Consider the following 22,233-nt stretch of genomic DNA (forward strand, 5'->3'; position numbering starts at 1 on the left):
CTGTAGCCAAACAGACTGAAGAGTGGTAAGAAGGTTGGCCAAGGTCACAAAGTTAGTAAGTTATAGAGCCAGCCTCAAACTCTAGCAGATTTTGCTCCCAATCACTTGAGAAGCACACTGCTCTGTCCCCAGCGAAGCTTCTCCTCAGCACAGGGTCTAGGAATGGAATAGGAGCGGGGAGCCTCAGGGGTCTGGAGCAATCCCCAGCTCCTTTCCTTCCCCCTTTTCAGGCTGCCGTCTCTGGCCTAAGGGAAAGGACCACCAAGTTCAGAGACTGCTCCCTTATAGAGGAATTACCATTTCCAGTTCCTCTGCTCAGCATCCTCTCCTCAAAGACCACTCAGATCTCCAGGGTGGACAGGGCTCTGGACATGCACTGTTGTCAGGCTCCCAAGCCTTTTGGCCTTTGCTTATATTAACTCAAAATCCCCTTGACAGGAAGGCAAGGGAGATTTGGGTCTCTTCTCTCTTCCCTAGGAGCGGCTAGACATCTGGTTTGTTATTGGTAATAACAGTGAACACCAGACATTTTGTTAAATGCCACCTTTACGCTAGGAGCTTTATGCAAATTATCACTAATCATTACAACTTGCAAGACAGATGTTAATGTCACTTCACAGGCTAGGAAACAATGGCTCAGAGAGGTTAAATACCTTGCCCAAGGTCACTCAAGAAGCAGTGAAGGTGAATTTTGAACTCAAAGCTGGTGTCCTTCCACCACGTCAAACTGCCTCCTTAGCCTCCCTAAGTTCCAGAAAGTTGTTGAGAAGCACACCTGTCATAGGGTTCCTCTGCTCGCTGTCTCCTTTCCACTCTTCCCTATTCCCCACACATCTGCCAACACGGACTTGGGCTGGGGCCAGAGCTGGCAGAATGTTCTCCCAGTCTTCTGCCCCAGAGTTTTGCCTTTCCTAATAGCTCCTTCCCATACCTCATCCATCACAAGCCCCCTTTCCTGGACACTGAGGAAGTGTGACTCCCCGCTCCCCAATGGCTTTCTAAGAGCTGCCTAGATAAACAAAGTTTCCTATCCTCAGTAGGCTCTGGCCTTTTCACCAAGGGCAGCCTCACTGCCACAGTCCTTCATGGCTTTCCTCAAACACCAGAAATATTTTGAAAGAAGAGTAAATATAAATACTTTAATAACACATGAAATGAAATTCAACCTCATTATTAAATAAATATAAATGAAAATAAAAATAAAATCAGTAATCAGGTTGTAAAGACTTCTGGTAATAACCAGCTTGGGTGGAGTGTGGAGAAGCCCTGTTGGGTGTGAGCGTAAATTGGTACAACCTCCTGGAAAGTAACTAGTATCTCTGTAATAGCCTTTGATGAAACAACCCCACTTCTAGGCATTCGCCCTAAAAACACACATGCTCAAGGACACACAGATGCTCGCTGCAGCACTATTTATAATAGAGAATGTCTACAAATAACTTAAATATCCTTAAGAGACTGAACTGAGTCAAAGTCCAGGAATACAATGATACACTAAGCAATTGTTAAAAAGCAGCTGCATCGACATGATGCTTTGACATGAAAAATACCTACAACATCTTGTTAAATAAAAGAAACAGATTGCAAACAGTTTTATACAACTGAACCCCACATTTTGAAAAAATACATACACAGATACATATTTGCAAATTCGTGCAAAATAAAGTCCGGAAGGACAGACATCAAATTCTCAGTGGTTACCTCTAGGAAGTGGGATGGAGGAGGAAGAGAGCCTACTTTCCTTCGTACTCTATTGTTTAAATTTTTATAAGGAGTATAGGTTACTTTTTTTAAAGTTTTACTTTTAAACGCCTGCCTAAAACTAATATAAGGTTTAGAAGTCAGATAAGTGGTTACCGTCAGGAGTCTACTGACTGCAGGTGTAGATGGGGGGCTTGTGAGTGTGAGAACCCACTACATTTTATGTACACTTATGATGTGGGCATTTTTTTGGTAACTGCCTAGAAACCTATATTCCAGGAGCATTTCAAAGAACCAGTCCTCAGCAGAGCTGACCCTGGGAAGCCCTGGCCTGGCACACGTCAGCAGTCAGTAACGACTCCCGAGCTCTCTCTCAGGAAGCCAACAAGGTATAATGAAAAGAGCACAAGTCTTGGAAACAGTCACATGTTCAGTCCGGTCTCCCCTTGGCCACCTAACTCTACGCTTGGAGATGCAAAATGAATATTAGCTCCCTGCTCCCTTTCTTTTTCACAGAACAACTGAGGATTCTCGCAGTTTTTTTTTTAAATACACTTATTTCTGTACTTTAAACACACAAATTAACAATGAAATTAAATTTAGTGTTACTTGATTATGGAACAGCTCCTCATAAACACAGTTCACTGTAAAACTCCCATTAGATGGCATACTTTTTCGAGAATCACCACTTACACTAAGAACAAAATATAACTTGTGCTTAAGTAAAGTTATCTAAGACTTAGATCTGCCCTACAAAAAAAGGTATTCTGGTATTTGGGTTTATGAGAAGTGTTACTTCTGGGGGAGCAAAATGACGGGATGAGCTGACCCGGGATTCTCTCCCCTCCAAAATACAACAAAAGATTGGAAGAACTGAATTTCAGAGAATAAACATAATGCCAGCTCGTTAGAGACCTACAATACCAAGAAGGCGGAGATCATAAATCCTACTTACAGCCTCGGAGGCGCTGGAACGGTAGGAGAGAACATCGCTCCCTCCCCTAGAGTCTGCGATCGCTGCGGCGCAGGTCGGGAAGGAGCGGGGGAGGGGCCGCATGACTGGGGGATCATCCAGGACTCCTGCCGCTGGTTCAGTGGAAACCCGCTGACGGGGGAAAGCTTCCGTCCGGGGACCCCATAAACCAAGGGCCTCGGGAGACCAGAGAACAGAACTGACCTGAACCCAGACTGGCGCCTGTGAGTAATAGCCCCCCCCCCCCCCCCCCCCCCCCCCCACAAAGCCAGTGGGCGCAGCCATCTTGCCCCAAGGCGGAGAGCTCATAACACGCGGCTCTCGACCCCCTTCTAGTGGCGACAGGCTGTAACTGCAACCGAATTCTACCACCATGCGAAAAAACTGCTCCTCTACCATCCAGCAACTTATAAAAGCCCCAGACCAGAAGGAAAACAATAAAAACATAGAATTAAGTCCTGAGGACTTGGAATTAGGTAAACTAAGTGACAATGAGTTCAGAGCAGCTATAATCAAAAAACTCAATGAGGTAGAGAGAAAGATAGAGAAACAAGCCGAGTTCTGGAGTTACTTCACAAAAGAGTTTGAAATCATAAAGAAGAATCAAACAGAATTACTTGAGATGAAAAACACAATGGACCAGATAAAACAGAATACGGATTCCCTGAATGCCCGTGTAGACACCATAGAAGAGCAAATTAACATAATTGAAGATAGACAGGCTGAATGGCTCCAGACAGAGGAAGAAAGAGAACTAAGAATTTAAAAAAATGAGGAAAATCTCCGAGAGATAATGGATTCAATGAGGAGTAAGAACATAAGGATCATAGGAATTCCCGAGAATATGGAAAAGGAAAATGGAGCAGAAAGTGTGCTTAACGAAATTATTGAAGAGAACTTCCCAAATCTAGGGATCGATGGAGAAATGTGTGTAGAGGAGGGTTTTAGATCTCCTAGACTTGTCAATGTAAAAAGAGCTACCCCAAGGCACATAGTAGTAAAATTGGCAAAAAGGAAAGGTAAGGAAAGAATACTCAGGGAAGTAAGAAAAAAAAAAGAGAATAACCTATAAAGGAGCCCCTATCAGACTGTCAGCGGATTTCTCTACAGAAACCCTACAAGCTAGGAGAGAATGGAGTGACATATTCAAAACTTTAAAGGATAAAAATATTCAGCCAAGAATACTCTATCCAGCAAGAATTTCCTTCAGATATGAGGGAGAAATTAAATCTTTTCCAGACAAACAAAAGTTAAGGGAATTTGTAACCAAAAGCCCTCCATTACAAGAAATCCTCAAGAAGGCTCTCATACCTGAAAAAAGAAAAAAGGGAGAAAGGGGACACAATCCACAGACTAGGGAGACCGATGGATAGAACCAGAACAGGATAGCAAATATTCAACTATAGCATTAGGGGAAAAATAAGGAAACTACCAAAACAAGGACGATCTTAGCACTCTAACTACAAATTAATAAGACGAGTTGGAATGAAAAATGAAAATAATTATTTAGGAGGGGAAGAGCAAAGGGTCTAAATCAGCATTGGCCAAGTAAGAGACCACCAGAGAATAGACTATATTATACACGAGATTCTAAATACAAACTTCAAGGTAGACACTAAAATAAAGGACAGAACAGAGTCACAAATCATAAATAAGGAAAAATCGAAGAAACCCCGCATAAGAAATTGCAGTATTAAATAGGTAGTTTAAAGCAAACAGGAAAGGAAACACAGGAAAACAAGATAATGAGTTTAAAGCAAACAGGAAAGGAAACACAGGAAAACAAGATAATGAACGACAGATTGACAGCATTAAGTCCACATGCATCAATAATCATTCTCAATGTGAACGGATTGAACTCTCCAATAAAAAGACACAGAGTGGCAAAATGGATTAAAGAACACGATTCAACAATTTGTTGCCTCCAGGAAACACACCTCAGCCCCAAGGACAAACACAGACTCAGGGTGAAGGGGTGGAGGACAATACTTCAAGCTAATAGCAAGGAAAAAAAGGCAGGTGTTGCAATTCTTATATCAGACCAAGTGGATTTCAAAATAAGACAGGTAAAGAGAGACACAGACGGACAATATATAATGATCAAAGGGACACTTCATCAAGAAGAAATAACGCTTATAAATATCTATGCACCCAACACTGGAGCACCAAGATTCATAAAGCAACTATTAACAGACCTAAAGGAAGATGTTAAAAACAACACAATAATAGTAGGGGACCTCAACACCCCACTCACATCAATGGACAGATCATCCAGACAGAAAATCAACAAGGAAATAGTGGAGCTAAATGAAAACCTAAACCAATTGGACTTAATAGACATATAGAGCTCACTTCACCCTGAAAGAGCTGAATACACATTCTTCTCAAGTGCACATGGAACATTCTCAAGGATAGACCATATGTTGGGAAACAAGGCAAGCCTCTACAAATTTTAAAAAATTGAAATAATAACAAGCATCTTCTCAGGTCATAGTGCTATAAGGCTAGAAATTAATTAAAGAAAAAAGCTGAGAAAGGCACAAAGATGTGGAGACTAAACAACACACTACTGAACAAGCAATGGATCATTGAAGAAATTAAAGAATAAATAAAAAAATACCTGGAAACAAATGAAAATGATAGCATGCCATACCAACTCATATGGGATACAGCAAAAGCTGTATTAAGAGGAAAATTCATCGCAATACAGGCACATCTTAACAAACAAGAAAAATCCCAAATAAGCAACCTTAAAGCACACCTAACTGAACTAGAGAAAAAAGAACAAATGAAGCCCAAAGTCAGCAGAAGGAGAGAAATAATAAAAATCAGAGCAGAAATAAATACTATTGAAACGAAAAAGGCAGTAGAAAGGATCAATGAGACAAAGAGCTGGTTTTTTGAGAAGATAAATAAAATTGACAAACCACTAGCCAGACTTACAAAGAAAAAAAGGGAGAAAGCTCAAATAAACAAAATCAGAAATGAGAGAGGAGAAATAACAACAGACTCTGCAGAAATACAACAGATTATAAGAGAATACTACAAAAAACTATGCCAACAGAATGGATAACCTAGAGGAAATGGATAAATTCTTGGACTCCTACAATCTCCCAAAGCTCACTCAACAAGAGGCAGACAATTTGAAAAGACCAATCACAAGGAAAGAGATTGAAACAGCAATCAAAAACATCCCAAAGAATAAAACCTCAGGACCAGATGGCTTTCCTGGGGAATTCTACCAAACTTTCAGAGAGGATTTAATACCTATCCTTTTCAAGCTATTCCAAAAAATTAGGGAAGATGGAACACTTCCTAACACATTCTATGAGGCCAACATCACGCTGATACCAAAACCTGACAAGGATACCACGAAAAAAGAGAACTACAGACCACTATCACTGATGAACATAGATGCAAAAATTCTAAACAAAATTTTGGCAACCAGAATTCAGCAATTCATCAAAAGAATCATACATCATGATCAGGTGGGATTCATACCAGGGACACAGGGATGGTTCAACATCCGCAAATCAATCAACGTGATACACCACATCAACAAACTGACGAATAAAAACCACATGACCATCTCAATAGATGCAGAGAAGGCATTTGACAAGATCCAACAGCCATTTATGATAAAAGCTCTGAACAAAATGGGCATAGAAGGAAACTACCTCAACATAATAAAGGCCATATATGACAAACCCATAGCCAACATCATACTCAATGGGCAAAAACTGAACCCCATCCCCCTGAAAACAGGAACGAGACAAGGATGCCCTCTATCACCACTCTTATTTAACATAGTACTGGAGGTCCTGGCCAGAGCAATCAGGCAAGAAAAAGGAATAAAAGGAATCCAAATAGGGAGGGAAGAAGTGAAACTGTCACTGTTTGCAGACGACATGATCTTATATATAGAAAACCCCAAAGAATCCAGTGGAAAACTGTTAGAAGTAATCAACAACTACAGCAAAGTTGTGGGGTATAAAATCAATTTGCATAAGTCAGTAGCATTTTTATACTCCAGCAATGAACCAACAGAAAAAGAAATCAAGAACACAACACCATTCACAATCGCAACAAAAAGAATAAAATACCTTGGGGTAAATTTAACTAAGGAAGTGAAGGACCTATATAATGAAAATTACAAGGCCTTTCTGAGAGAATTGGATGACGACATAAGGAGATGGAAAGACATTCCATGTACATGGATTGGAAGAACAAACATAGTTAAAATGTCCGTTCTACCTAAAGCAATCTACAGATTCAACGCCATCCCAATCAGAATCCCAATGACATTCTTTACTGAATTAGAACAAAGAATCCTAAAATTCATATGGGGCAACAAAAGACCCCGAATTGCTAAAGCAATCCTGAGAAAAAAGAACAAAACGGGAGGCATCACAATCCCTGACTTCAAAACATACTACAAAGCTACGGAAATCAAAACAGCATGGTACTGGTACAAAAACAGGTGCACAGATCAATGGAACAGAATTGAAAGCCCAGAAATAAAATCACACATCTATGGACAGCTTATCTTTGACAAAGGAGCTGAGGGCATACGATGGAGAAAAGAAAGTCTTTCCAACAAATGGTGCTGGGAAAACTGGAAAGCCACATGTAAAAGAATGAAAATTGACCATTCTTTTCCACCATTCACCAAAATAAACTCAAAATGGATCAAAGACCTAAAGGTGAGACCTGAAACCATAAGGCTTCTGGAAGAAAACGTAGGCAGTACACTCTTTGACATCAGTATTAAAAGGATCTTTTCAGACACCATGCCTTCTCAGAGAAGGGAAACAATAGAAAGAATAAACAAATGGGACTTCATCAGACTAAAGAGCTTCTTCAAGGCAAATGAAAACAGGATTGAAACAAAAAAAACAACCCACTAACTGGGAAAAAATATTTGCAAGTCATATATCTGACAAAGGCTTAATATCCATAATATATAAAGAACTCTCGCAACTCAACAACAAAACATCAAACAACCCAATCAAAAAATGGGCTGGAGACATGAACAGACATTTCTCCAAAGAAGATATACGGATGGCCAATAGGCACATGCAAAGATGCTCATCATCGCTGATCATCAGGGAAATGCAAATCAAAACTACACTAAGATATCACCTTATACCCGTTAGAATGACAAAAATATCTAAAACTAATAGTAACAAATGTTGGAGAGGTTGTGGAGAAAAAGGAACCCTCATACACTGCTGGTGGGAATGCAATCTGGTGCAGCCACTATGGAAAACAGTATGGAGATTCCTCAAAAAATTAAAAATAGAACTACCATACGATCCAGCCATCCCACTACTGGGTATTTATCCAAAGAGCTTGAAGTCAGCAATCCCAAAAGTCCTATGCACCCCAATATTTACTGCAGCATTATTTACAATAGCCAAGATATGGAAGCAACCTAAGTGCCCAGCAACAGACGAATGGATAAAGATGTGGTACATATATACAATCGAATACTACTCAGCTGTAAAACAGAACAAAATCATTCCATCTGCAATAACATGGATGGACCTTGAGAGAATTATGTTAAGTGAAATAAGTCAGCGAGAGAAAGATAATCTGTGTATGACTCCACTCATATGAGGAATTTAAAACTATGGACCAAGAACAGTTTAGTGGATACCAGGGGAAAGGTGGGGTGGGGGGTGGGCACAAAGGGTGAAGTGGTGCACCTACAACATGACTGACAAACATTGATGTACAATTGAAATTTCACAAGATTGTAACCTACCATAAACTCAATAAAAAAAAAAAAAGAAGTGCTACTTCTGATAATTAAAATCAGCAGATAAATTAGTACTTCATTTCCACTTCAGCATATAGATAAAAAAGAACTGAGTCCTAAAAGAGGGAAGGAAAAGTTTAATGGGTTTACTAGTTTACAAGAACATGGTTAAACAGCTTTTTCTTTAGAAAGCCAGTAACAATGAGTTATTGTTAACTGTTTACACAATACATCCGTTTTGCAAAACTTTCAGTTGCACAATAACAGTCAGTAAGGATCAATTACTTTAAAATGTGCAAAAATGGGGGGCTGACCTCATGTGCCTAGTGCCTAAGGTCAGTGCACTCTGCTTCAGCAGCCGAGGTTCAAGGTTTTGTTTTTGTTTTGTTTGTTTTTTTTTTAAAGATTTTATTTTTTCCTTTTTCTCCCCAAAACCCCCCAGTACATAGTTGTGTATTCTTCGTTGTGGGTTCTTCTAGTTGTGGCATGTGGGACGCTGCCTCAGCGTGGTCTGATGAGCAGTGCCATGTCCGCGCCCAGGATTCGAACTAACGAAACACTGGGCCGCCTGCAGCAGAGCGCGCGAACTTAACCACTCGGCCACGGGGCCAGCCCCTCAAGGTTTTGGATCCTGGGCACGGACCTACACCACTCGTCAGCCAAGCTGTGGCAGTGACCCACATATAAAACAGAGGAGGACTGACACCAATGTTAGCTCAGGGCTAATCTTTCTCAAGCAAAAACAGAGGAAGATTGGCAACAGATATTAGCCCAGGGCTAATCTTCTTTAGCAAGAAAATAAAATTGTAAAAATGAAATACCAGATTTCAGGACCCTAGAAAGCAAAGTATGGGTTTAGATTGAAGCAGAACCCTCAACCCCATGTATATTATTCATCATAAAATTCTAACAATGAACATAAATACTTTAAAAATTTCAGGAAACCTTGGGGGTGGCCCCATGGCCAAGCGGTTGCGTTTGCTCGCTCTGCTTGAGCGGCCCAGGGTTTCACCAGTTCAAATCCTGGGCACAGACATGGCACTGCTCGTCAAGCCATGCTGAGGCAGCCTCCCACATGCCACAGCTAGAAGGCTCACAACTAAAAATACACAACTATGTACCAGTGGGATTTGGGAGAAAAAGGAAAAATAAAATCTTAAAAAAAAAAATTTCAGGAAACCTAAAGTGTTTAAAAAATTTATGTTCTCTCATAAGGAAGTTCACTAAACTTAATCAAATGCTAAAAATTCTTAGTTTGCCATCAAGATATCTCCATAGCTGCTTCTAAAATATACCCTCTCTAGATTAGATGACATTCTTTAATGGGACTTCTGGGCCCAACTGTTAAAAAGAGTGATATAAATATAGGGCAGAGGGAAACACCCAACAATTCACAAAGGCATTGAAAAGCTTACACTTTTACTTTCCATTATTATCCTCTAGGAACGGTGAAAGTCTCCTACAATCTTCCAGGAAAGGAAAGAAGCCAAGATAAATATAAACACATAAACAAGCTAGACTCTAAGGCTGACAAGAGACTCTGAAATTCCCATTTCTACAGACATTTCAGAGCACTGAGCTCAATAAACAGCCTTTTACATGTTAACCAACCATTATTTTACCTAGATTCTTTTACATTAAGATAAAACTTAAAAAAAAAATAAAACTTCAGTGGGATTACTATTTTTATTTTCCTTGTTATCTTCGTACACTTTTCATATTTTCTGCAAAGAATGAGTATGATTTTTGTAATCAGCTTTTAAAATGTTTTAAAAACATTCATTTTTCCTAACTGCTGACTTCTTACCAGAAAGAGTCTGCACATAATCCCACAATGTGTCTTTATTTGTCCAAAAGTAGTCTCCATTGCCAATTGAAAGAGTATGAGACCGTTCATCCACAAGCTTGGCTTTCCTTCTACTCTGGCCTAATGAACATGGCTGACCTTCCAGGCGCACAGAGCTCTTTGGTGCACAAACCTTGACGCTCTTTAAGCTAAAAGGCTTCATTTCAAACCAAACAACTGCCTTTAGGTTTGAGCTAAGTAGAAAAGAAACACACTGCTTTTTCAAAACTGAAAAGAGTCAGTTAACTGAAAGCATAGACACATTCCAATATAGAATGTTAACAGTGCAAATCTGATTGGAGGAGGATCTTCCATACAAAGCTGCACTTTTCAAAATATAGCTCCAATGATGTTCAAGAAAAGAAATTTTTTCCAAAGAAAAAAGGAATGTTAAGGCCTAAGGAAATCTGCCACACTCACAAAATAGTATTGATGCCTCTGTAAAGGAAAGTTTAAAAAAAGAAGGATGCTGGGGCTGGCTCTGAGACATAGTTGGGTGTGCTCCACTTTAGTGGCCCAAGCCTGCAGGTTCAGATTGTAGGCATGGGCCTATGCCACTCAACAGCCATGCTGTGGCGGCAACCCACATAAAAAGTGGAGGAACACTGGCACAGATGTCAGCTTAGGGCTAACCTTCCTCAGCAAAAAAAAAGGAAAAGAAAGGAAAAAAGAAGGATGCCATTTCAAAGAAAAATTTCTACATAGCTCAGAGAAATAACACATGACCAGCAATGCTACAGACTTGAGCATCCTGTCCAGTACTGCAGAAATAAAGGAAGAGAATATCAAAAATCAAGAATATCAGCATGCTTTGGGGAAAACAGGCAAAGCAGAGCACTACCCGTGCCAAGAAGCACTTTTATTTTCATATCTGAGAGTAGTTTCTATGCATAGAAAAGAGATTTACTTTAGTTTTCAAATATTAATACCTGATTTATTAATGTTACAAATTTGAAAAGTCTAGATTTTCCTCAAACTTTTACATTCAACTTAGACATCTTATTCTATTTGGAGTTTTAATTTTAAAGGGCTGCAATGAATGTCTGATGGCATTTACAAAGTTGAACACTTTCAAGCATAAAATTTTAACTGCTTTAAGTAATATATTTAATTTTAAGTACAACTGTTTGACTTAAAAAGACAAAACTTTCTAAGAACTTCAGTAACTTATAAACCTAAAAAATTAAACTGCTGAAAACAGTGGCTCAAGTACTCTTTCATGTCTATGCAATAATATAAATACAGTAAGCTTTCAACTTAAACTCACAAGTATACATCAATTATTCACTCAATTATACATTTTAAATTGGAATCATAAGCCCAATAAATTACTCTAATTTTTTTTTTCTTTTTGAGGAAGATTAGCCCTGAGCTAACATCCACTGCCAATCCTCCTTCCCTTGCTGAGGAAGAATGATCCTGAGCCAACATCCGTGCCCATCTTCCTCTACTTCACATGTGGGACGCCCGTGACAGCACGGTCTGACAAGCGGTGCCATGACCGCACCCGGGATCAGAACCAGCAAACCCCGGGCCGCTGAATCAGAAAGTGCGCACTTAACCACTGTGACACCGGGCCGGCCCCACTCTAAATTCTTAAACATTAAAAACATTTAAAATATCAAATGTAGGTCACTATTAGATCAACTCTTTATTGTGAAAACTACTAAATGAAAAGGATGACTTAAGTTTTAACATGCCTTTCTGGGAAGAGTCATAGTTCATCTCCAGTTGATACAGGAGAGCTATTCTTTACAGGACACCAGTAGATAAATGTAGACAGTAAAAGAACTAGGAAAAGTAGCATTTTGCAACCCTCAATGACATAACTGATTAAGGCAATGCTCATCAATGGTGGATGTCTACATAATGCAAATTATTACCCCAAGGATTACTTCTAGTTGCAAACGGTAAAAGATGTTCCTGTTACCACCTTAACAAGGTGATCAAATTTAGCATGCTAGTACTGGAGAAACATTACACACTTTGTATAAAGCATACAGCACCACCTACAAAGTACATTGCAAATGTGTTAACTCTAATCAGGTCTGTAGAAATAACTTTCAGTTTACAGGAAATAAGGAACTAGGAGGATACCAGGAACCAACAGTCAGACAAATCCAGTGGGATATTCTACAAGGCAAGTGTCTTAGTCTCTTCAAAAAAACCAGAGTACATCGGGAATTAAGACTCAAGAAACATAACAAAACACAACGCATGAACCTTGACTAGATCTTAGTTTGAAAAGCATAGCTTCCTTAAAGCTTTAAATAACATTTTTGGGACAATTGGGGGAAATTTAATGTAGTACTAAAATATTAATTTTCTGAAGTATGATAATGGTATTGTGATTACACAGGTGAATATCCTTATTTTTAAGAAATGCATAGTGAAATATGCAGAGATGAAGCGTCATGATGTCTATAACTTATTTAGAAAAGTTGTAGCTAGAGATAGAGGAGGTAAATACGGCAAAATGTAACAACTGTTGAACTAGGTGGCAGATATATGGATATTCATTTTATTTTTACAATTTTTTGGATGTTTGAAATCATTTGTAATAAAATGTTGAAAAAATATCAAATATACACAGATTCCTAACTGGATCCTGAAAAAACTGAACGGCAGGACAGTACTGCACAGTTTACTTCCTCATCTGCACATACATATTTTTAAGTCAATGTGAGCTGGCGTAGGCACAGAAAACGTCTAAAAGAACACACAACTCAGTCCTGGTTACCTGAGAGAGACCGGGTAGGCTGGATAGAGGACTTAATACTTTTTAGCTTACACATTTAATAACAATCAGTTTTAAAAGGGTGTTTTAAATAAAATAAAAATAGCCTTGGCTTAAAATTTTCCCATTTGTTCATCCTACCATTTTTATGGCTCAAAATTTCAAAGCCACCTTTAAGTACCCCTCCCCTGATTTCATATTACTCATCAGGTCCTATCTTTTCTTTATTCACAATGTTAATAACCTTTTCCGATTAAGCCTACTACAGCCACGCTCATAGTCCAAATTCTTGGATAAATTCAAATCTAGGATTTTGTGTCCTAACTCTAGTCACTTTCTCCTTTCAAATAACCAGAAAAAGCAAAGTCAAATAAATCATCCTAAAACATTGTTGGTACTTCCTTAGCCAAAAAGGATACTGGTTCCACACCACTTTTATATCTTATATAGGGACATGAACTGTGAACCTTACACTGCCCCTTCCATCTTTGTCTTTGGTTGGTGCCCCATCCATCCGGGGACACCCTGTCCTTTACGATTTGGTTGAAATACAACTCAGGGTGTAAGAACTGCTGGCTGATCAGTCACTGAGAAGCCGCACAACCCAGAAGCACAGGTAAATTATTTCCCCATGGGGTGAGCCTTGACCAACTGGAAAGAGGAAATGAGAAGAAGCAGGACAGATAAATCATTTCTTCTTCCTTTCTCATATGGACTACTCTGAAGTCTAGTTCCTCCTCAAAATCCTTTCAGAAAAGCCCCATATGCAAGCGACCTGCCGTGTCTCTCAGCTCCAGGTGAAACAGCAGCCAGGGATGTAACATACTGCCTCTTCCTTGGCTTTACTTCCTTCTCTCCCTCACTTTCACTACCCTGGGCTTGCACCTTCCAAATAAAATGTCAGCACCTTAACCGGGTTCCGCTTCCTAGAAGACGTGCACTATAATACACACCTTACCTCAGTTGATCCACACAAGCTACAACCCTGTGAGGTAAACAAATTAGAAAGCTCTTAGGAATAAATTAGAAAACTATTAGAACCCTCATTTTACAAATGAAGAAACTGAAGCTTAATTAAGAACTTTTCCCAAAGAGCAAGGCTTTCTGCTCACCCACTACACCCAAGCAGTCACAAATTCTGCCAATTTTACTCCCTAAGCACCTCTCACATCTGCCTCCCCTCTCCATTCTACCACTACTCCTAAAGTAATATTAGCCAGCATTTCAAAAACCAGGGCCTGAGATGATCTCATTTAACCCATTACCAACCCCGTGAGGTAGACATTATTTTTATTTATTTATTTAGTTAGTTAGTTAGTTAGTTAGTTAATTTATTTTTTGAGGAAGATTAGTTAGTTAGTTAGTTAGTTAGTTAATTTATTTTTTGAGGAAGATTAGCCCTGAGCTAACTACTGCCAATCCTCCTCTTTTTGCTGAGGAACACTGCCCCTGAGCTAACATCCGTGCCCATCTTCCTCTACTTTATACATGGGACGCTGACCACAGCATGGCTTTTGCCAAGCAGTGCCATGTCTGCACCCGGGATCTGAACCGGCGAACCCCGGGCCGCCGAGAAGTGGAACGTGTGAACTTAACCGCTGCGCCACCGGGTCGGCCCCCCAAGGTAGACATTCTTATCACTCTCATTCCACACACAGGAAAGCTGAGGCTTAAAAAAGGGTTCTTAAAATTTGCCCACGGTCACACCAATACCAAGTGGTACAGCTGGGATGAACCTAGGCTGTCTGATTTCAAACCCCATGCCCTAACTCTTCATCAGTTCTCGCTCATCAGCTCATTTAAAACATAAATCAGACCACATGATGCCCTTGTGGAAATCTCCATGGCTTTAGAATGAATTCAAACTTCTTCCTTGGCCTATGAGGCCTGACATAAGCCAGCCCTTGCCACAACTCTGACTTCATCTCTTGCCATGCTTCCTTTGCTCACGAGTAGTAACTATGTACTGAGCACCTCCTATATGCCAGCCATTGTTCTAGGTGCTGGAGAGAGAGGATGACTCACACAGACACAAGTGCCTTTTCTCAAGATGCGTATATTCAAGGAGTCTTCTTGCTGTCTTTAAATATTTCCACGGGGTCTGTACAGTTGTTGTTCCTCCTACCTGGCTCATTCTTCCCCCACATGGCTGGCCCTTTATCTTTAGGGGCTCTATTCAAATGTCACCTCTAAGAGAACCCTTCCTTCTCTAACCAATCTATTCAAAATAGGATCCTTGCTCTCAGTTATTCTCTATTCTTTTACTTATCTTTCTTTTCTTCACAATACTTATCACAACTTGAAATCATAATTATTTCTTATTTTGCTTATACGTTTATCTTTCATACTACACTATAAGCTCCAAAGACAGAGAGTTCATAGTGTCCGGCAGAGCAGGCCATTGGTGATAATTTATTGAATAAATTAATATCACAACATTAGCTGGTCTTAGCTGGTCTCTGGGCTTCCAGTCTTGTTTCCCTTAAATCCACCCTCTACCACAGCCAGTGTGGTCAGGTCACTTACGTTCTTAAATCCTCTCACGAGCCTCTTTTCTTACCTAACGAAGAACAAGCACATAAGACCCTCCACGACAAGGGCCCTGGACTCAGGAGTTCAGAGATAAAGCAGCATATAAACCAGATTTTGAATGAGGGGAGTGTTCACCAGATAAAGAAGAGAAAGAAGGGCATTACTGCTCAAAAGAACGCGATGCTTTCCAAGAGTCACTTCTGGTGTGAAGAGCTAGATGTGGCGATACAGAAACAACATCTGGAAACAGATTGTGAAAAGCCTCACAAATTGACATTACGGAGTAAGGATCTGATGCACAAAAGATGGCACACAGTCAGAGAGTTTACAGATGGGAACAACATGATCCAGTTGGTGTTTTACAAGTAAAATGAAAAGGCAGTAGTGAGAAGAATGGACTGGATAGGAAGAGACAAACACCAGCCAGAAGGCTGCTTAATGTGAAACACACCACGTTAAGAGAGAAAGGCCAGAACAACAGCAGGTGACATGGGCATGGAGCGGAGGAGCAGATTCATGGGAGCCACACTAAACACTCATCTACTCAATACAAACTCAACCTTATTATCTAGGTGGGACGTTTCCTATAACGTGGCCTATAAACCTAAACCAATCAAAGAAACAGCCCTCAGATCACTCTGATCACCTTATTCTTCTACTATACACATTACACAGCTCATACCAAATGGGAGTGCTCCTCTCATAGGTCTGTCTCTAACACAGTGAATATGAGTATGTCATATCCATTTCTTCACTATCTAAGGCAGCACCTGGCACTCAATCTTTGTGAACGAATGAACAAGTAGAAGAATGCTTTATGGCTGAGGTAGGACTTGAAAACTGGATGGGCTTTAGGCCTCAAAAGGTGATTCCAGGCAAGTGCAATGGTATGGGTAAGCAGGGATGGTAAACCCGGAGAACAGAAACATTGTCTTAAATTAAGAAGGAAGATGTTGGGCCAGCCCGCTGGCACAGCAGTTAAGTGTGCACGTTCTGCTTCGCTGGCCCGGGGTTCCCCAGTTCAGATCGCGGGTGCGGACATGGCACCGCTTGGCAAGCCATGCTGTGGTAGGCGTCCCACAGATAAAAAGTAGAGGAAGATGGGCACGGATGTTAGTTCAGGGCCAGTCTTCCTCAGCAAAAAGAAGAGGATTGGCAGATGTTAGCTCAGGGCTAATCTTCCTCAAAACAAACAAACAAACAAACAAACAAACAAGAAGGAAGATGTTGAGCCCCTTGGTCCAGCCTGGGACAGGTCATGCTTACTCCTTGCCTGGAACAGTCTCCCCATCGACCTTTCCCCATTCCATATGGCTCACTCCTTCGTTTCATTCAGGGGTCTGCTCAAATACCACCTCATCAGAGGCTTTCCCTGACCAGCCTACCTAAAATTCTATAGCACACTCTATTATCCTCACTTTCTAAAGCTTTTCTCTCTTATTTTTCTTAACAGCTTACTGAAGAGATCTTCTACAGATTTTATTCATCTGTATGTGTATTGAGATTGGCTCACTTTAATTTCAAATCAAGTTCCTCTGTCAGTTACTGAGATCCAGACCTACTAAAACCTACAGCACGCGGAGATTTTTTTCTTTTTTTTTTTTATTAACTTCACTGTAAAAAGTCTAAGTTTTAACCACTTCTAAGTCCTATCACTGAAGTTTCTTCCAACAAAACCTGGGTGCCACAGAGCACATTAATTTCTTACAGGAAACATACGCCAGACCGCCTCAGAGGTAGGCAGGAAATAATCTTATATTCCTTAACGGAAAAGATTCTAGGAATGGGGCAGTAATCTATAAAAAGAAAATACTGAGATTAAATTAGTTAATCTTGCAGAACTAGCGGGAAATAGGTTCTAAACTCAAGATAGTAGAGAGCACAGACCGAAGTGAGACACTAATTTTACGTCTATTTAAATGAGTGGTTTTCACAAAGCTAATTACACACGACCAGAGGCAGGCTGATGGGGCAGAAACAGCCCAAGTGGGTCCCAGCCTGAGCCACGGGACATCAAGGCAGCTGTGCGCTCCGGGATGAACTTTGCTTGCTCTGCCTTGCCCGCTGAGAAGTCGAAAAGTCTGTAAAGCGGCTAAAGAAATTTAAGGTTTTTAAGCCAGAGATATTCTGGAGAGCGGGTCAAAGGCAGTCAGTAGCTGTTTCACGCTGCACTTGGGTAAAAACTATCGGACCTGAGGCCCAGAGACTCACATTAGCGACGGCCGAGGGAGGCGATGGAGGAGAGAAATGCACGCCCGAATTAAAGTCGCCCTCGAGTCCCCCCCTCCTAGTCGCTACCCGGGGCCCCGCCGCCTCAGCGCGCAGGGTCTGCCCCTCCCCGCGTGTCCCGCCGCCTAGGCGCGCGGGGTGCGGGAGCCTCACCTGCAGGCTTGTCTGCAGCCATCTTCCCGCCTCGGCTTGGGTTCTTCCCCGCAGGTGGCGTGGCCTCGACTCCAGCTGCCCGGCTGGCCGCTGTCCTGGACTTTGGAAGATGAGTCTCTGCCCACCGCGGCTCCGGGCCCCTGGGTTCCGGCCTGGGGAGTGGGCAGACGGCGGGCTGAGGAAGTGACGAAGGCTAGTTCGCGTCGTCTAGCAACAGCAGCAGCGTCTCCGCCCGGGCGGCCCCACTGCCTCCAGCCATACACGGCTTCCGCCCGACAGCGGCCCCATACGCACTACTTCCGGGGGCTGCGGCCGGCGTGGGAACTGCGGCTGGCCCCGCCCCACGCTGGCGTCCCCGCTGCGCCCCGCCCCCTGCGGCGTTTGCGCGCGCGCGCCCGGTCGGACGTGCGCTCACTCGCGTCCCTGGGCGTGTGCTGGGTGGGATCTGTGCGCGACTGCCTTTTCCTTACACCAAAGTGTCAGCGCTTTTGTCCCTCCTTTTACGTAAAATCACAATAACTACACCTGACATTTATGTGCTAAGCATTGAGCCTTGCGCTTGGGCTGTACTCTCATTGATTTCTCGCAATTCTGTGAGAGGCGCTGTTGCTGTTCCCCGTTTACAAGCGAAACAAAACATCTTGCTTTAGAATAGTTTTAGATTTACAGGAAAATAGAGTTCCTGCATACTCATCACCTAGTTTCCCCTGTTGTGAACATCTTCAATAATTATTAAATTTCTATGGTACATCTGTCACATCTAAGAAGCCACCTTGATTGGTACATTATTATTACCTGAACTCAACACTATTTTTTGGATTTCACCAGTTTTCCCTCAATGTCCCTTTTTTGTTCCAGGATCCTGTCCAGAATGCCAAGTTACATTTATTCGTCATGTCTTTTTAGACTCTTCTTGATGGTGATAGTTTCTCAGATTTTTCTTGTTCTTGATGACTTTGACAGCTTTGAAGAGTACTGGTCAGGATTTTTGAAGAATATATCTCGATTTGGGTTTGTCCAATGATTTTTTCATGGTTAGACTTGGATTATGGGTTTTTAGAAGGAAGACCACAGAGGTGACTTGCCGTGCTCATGACATCAAATCCAGAGTCCATGCTATCAAAATGACGTCATCAATGATGTTAACCTTGATCGCCTGGCTCAGGGAGTGTTTGACCCACTTCTCTGATAGAGAGTTACCTCCACACTCTTTGGAAGCGAGTCATTAAGTGCAGCTCACACTCAAGTGTGTGCGGGGGATGAGGTTTTAAGCTCCACCTCCTGCAGTGGGGAGTATATACAGAAACTATCTTCTCTAAGGGAGATTTGTCTTTTCTCCCCCGTTTAGTTACTTATTCAATTATATATTTATACCAGTATGGACTCATGGATAGTATTTATTTTATATTGTGGTTGTAACCCAATACTATGTTATTTTGTTGCTCAAATTGTTTCAGTTTGTTAATTAGGAGCTTTTTCAGGTTTGCTCCTATGTCCATTTGACATGGTAGCCCATTTTTAAAAAACTTTTTTTACTCACATTAACATACACATAGAAAAGTGCACAAATCATAGGTATAGTTTATTGAATTTTGATCGACTCAACATACCCACGTAACTCACACCCAGAGAAAGGACAACATATAGCTGCTCCCCGTCCTGCGTCCTTCCATCCCTCCACGAGGTGATCACTATGCCGACAGCTAACACCATGGATTAGTTTCATCTGTTTTTAAACTTCATACGAATGGATCATACAATATATTTTCTTTAGTGTCTGGCTTCTTTTGCTCAACATCGTGAGATTCATCCACGTTGTCGAGTGAAGTTGTAGTATGTTTCTTATTATCTAATGTTCCATTATGTGAAAGTATCGTTATTTATGTATTCATTTTATTGTTGAGTATTTGCGCATTTTGTCTATATTGAATAAGGCAAATATGAATATTCTAGTATGTCTTTTGATGAATGTTAGAGCCCATGGAAAAAGATACCTGAGGTGTTCATCAATCTTTCTGCAGTAAGGAGCCTCTCAAAAAAAGGGAATTAGGAGGAACCTCTCATAGAATTTGAGCTTGTGCTGGGTGATTTTAAAGAGGGATTATGGAAGAAGGGGAGCAATGTTGGACTGGATGCGGTCAGAAAATAGGCAATTCAGTGGTTGAGTATCTTCGTTTTTATCTAGGAGGCAGGAGGATTAAAGCAAGGCTAGAGTTGTCATTGGTCAAGGGGCAGCATCACTCACATCAGATGAAGGGGGTGTTCCCTCACTTTTGTGGATGTGGAGGGCTTTGTTTCCGTCTTGTCCCAAACACAATCATGGTGTTACCTCCTCTGAACATTGTTCATCTTCTGTGAACAATATGTCCAATTGGGAATGTTCTGCTAGTCGAATTCCTTTTTATTTCCTTAGTCCCCTTCATGGCCTAGCTGTCAACAGAGCCATTTCTCACTTTCTCACATGTGGACACATCTGTTGGTTCTTGTTCCCTATTTCCTAGATAAGGAAAATGAGGCACAGATGTTAACCCACTTTCCCAAGTCACAAGATTAGTAAGCAACTATTATCTTAACCACTACATTCAACTTTAAAGGTTCTAGAATTTGCCTATATTGAAGACATCTTGGGTCTCTTCTCCCCCCTTTCAATACTGGCAGCTCTCCCTCATTCACAGCCAGGCTGTGACTGGTGACGTCAGTGATGGAGAGGAGTTAATTCAGAAGTGGGAAGTAGAGAATCTCAGCAGGACTCGAGTCTGTCACCAACCATGGTCAGTCACTTCGCCTCCAGCCAGTGATGGTACCACTATCCACTCAAGGTACTTCAAACTGGATGTGGTCCTTGCCACTTGCGGAAGACTATATCCAATGACAGTTGTCAACAGTTCTTCCCATCCCAGTATGTAGGTGCTGCTCTTCCTCCCCCTTCACATCTGAGTTGTGACTTGCTCTGACCAAAAGAATGCAGAAGAAGTGAGACTGAGCCAGTTTTAGGCCTCACCCTTAAAAGGCATGGCAGCTTCCACTTTTCCTCCCTTATACTCAACCACCATGCTTCAAGGAAGCCCAGACTGTCCTGCTGGAGAGAGACCATGTGGAGGAAATCCACGATCCCTGAACCGACAACCAGTACCAAGGTTCCAGACAAGAATGAAAGCTTCTTGGACCTCCCAGCCCAACCTAGCTGACAGCTCCATGCAGTCAGATGACTGATCCCAGCTACCACATGAAACAGGAAAAGCTGCTCAGTCAACCCCCAGAACGGTGAAAAAGAACATCATTGTTGTTGAGGTTTTTTAATTTAATTTTAAAAATTGAGATGGAACTCACATACTATACAATTCATCCTTTTAAATTGTACAATTCCATAGTTTGAGTATATTCATAAAGTTGTACAAACTTTACCAATATCTAATTCTAACATTTTCATCATTCCAAAAAGAAATTCTGTACCATTGGCAGCACTGTCCATTCCTTCCAACCGCCACCCAGGAATCTATTTTCTCTCCCTACGGATTTGCCTATGGACATCTCATATAAATGAAACCATGCAATATGGGACCTTTTATCTATTCGTCAGTTAATGGATATTTGAGTGTTTCCATTGTTTGACTGTTATGAATAATGTTGCTATAAACATTTATGTGCAAATTTTTGTGTGCACCTAGGTTTTCATTTCTCTTGGCTATATACCTATTAGTGGAATTGCTGGGTCGTATGGTAACTCTCTAACTTTTTGAGGAAGTTCCAAACTGTTTTCCAAAGTAGTTGCATGATTTTACATTCCCACCAGCAGTCTATAAGAGTTCCGGTTTCTCCACATTTTCACCAACACTTGTTATTGTCTTTTTGATTATAGCCATCCTAGTGGAGTGTGAAATGATATCTCATTGTGCTTTTGTTTCGTATTTCCCTGTGAGTTGCCTTTTCCCTTTCTTGATAGTGTCCTTTGAAGCACAAAAGTTTTTAATTTTGATGAAGTCTAATTAATCTATGTTTTTCTTTTGTCACTTTACTTTTGGTGTCATTTCTAATAAACCAAGTCATGAAGATTTGCTCATGTTTTCTTCTAAGAATTTTATAGTTTTAGCTCTTACGTTTAGGTCTTTGATGCATTTTGAATTAATTTTTGTATATGATGTGAGTTAGGGGTCCAACTTCATTCTTTTGCATGTGGATATAAAAGCTGTTCTTTTAAACCACTAAATTTTGGGATGCTTTGTTATGCAGCAAAAGATAACTGAAACACCATCTCCCTATTCTTCATTCCCCATCTGATTCAACCAGCCAACCAAGGTCGG

The 22,233-nt window shown here is 41.1% G+C and overlaps 1 protein-coding gene across 3 annotated transcripts in view; it reads right to left on the reverse strand.

Moving 5' to 3' along the window:
* Nucleotides 1–18,202, reverse strand: part of CNOT10 (CCR4-NOT transcription complex subunit 10) — a 77,839-nt gene extending 59,637 nt beyond the window's left edge. For 2 of the 3 annotated variants that reach the window (XM_046681834.1, XM_046681825.1), the window contains exon 1: nt 17,933–18,201. In XM_046681834.1, the coding sequence (XP_046537790.1) occupies nt 17,933–17,954 (22 nt within the window). In that variant the 5' untranslated portion in view covers nt 17,955–18,201. Of the gene's footprint in view, nt 1–17,932 lie in introns of all 3 variants that reach the window. The other variant, XR_006891532.1, reaches the window with a different exon arrangement.
* Between the last annotated feature and the right edge of the window lie 4,031 nt (nt 18,203–22,233).

The sequence above is a fragment of the Equus quagga genome, chromosome 1 (assembly GCF_021613505.1).
Source record: "Equus quagga isolate Etosha38 chromosome 1, UCLA_HA_Equagga_1.0, whole genome shotgun sequence".
NCBI classification, from domain to species: Eukaryota; Metazoa; Chordata; class Mammalia; order Perissodactyla; family Equidae; genus Equus; species Equus quagga.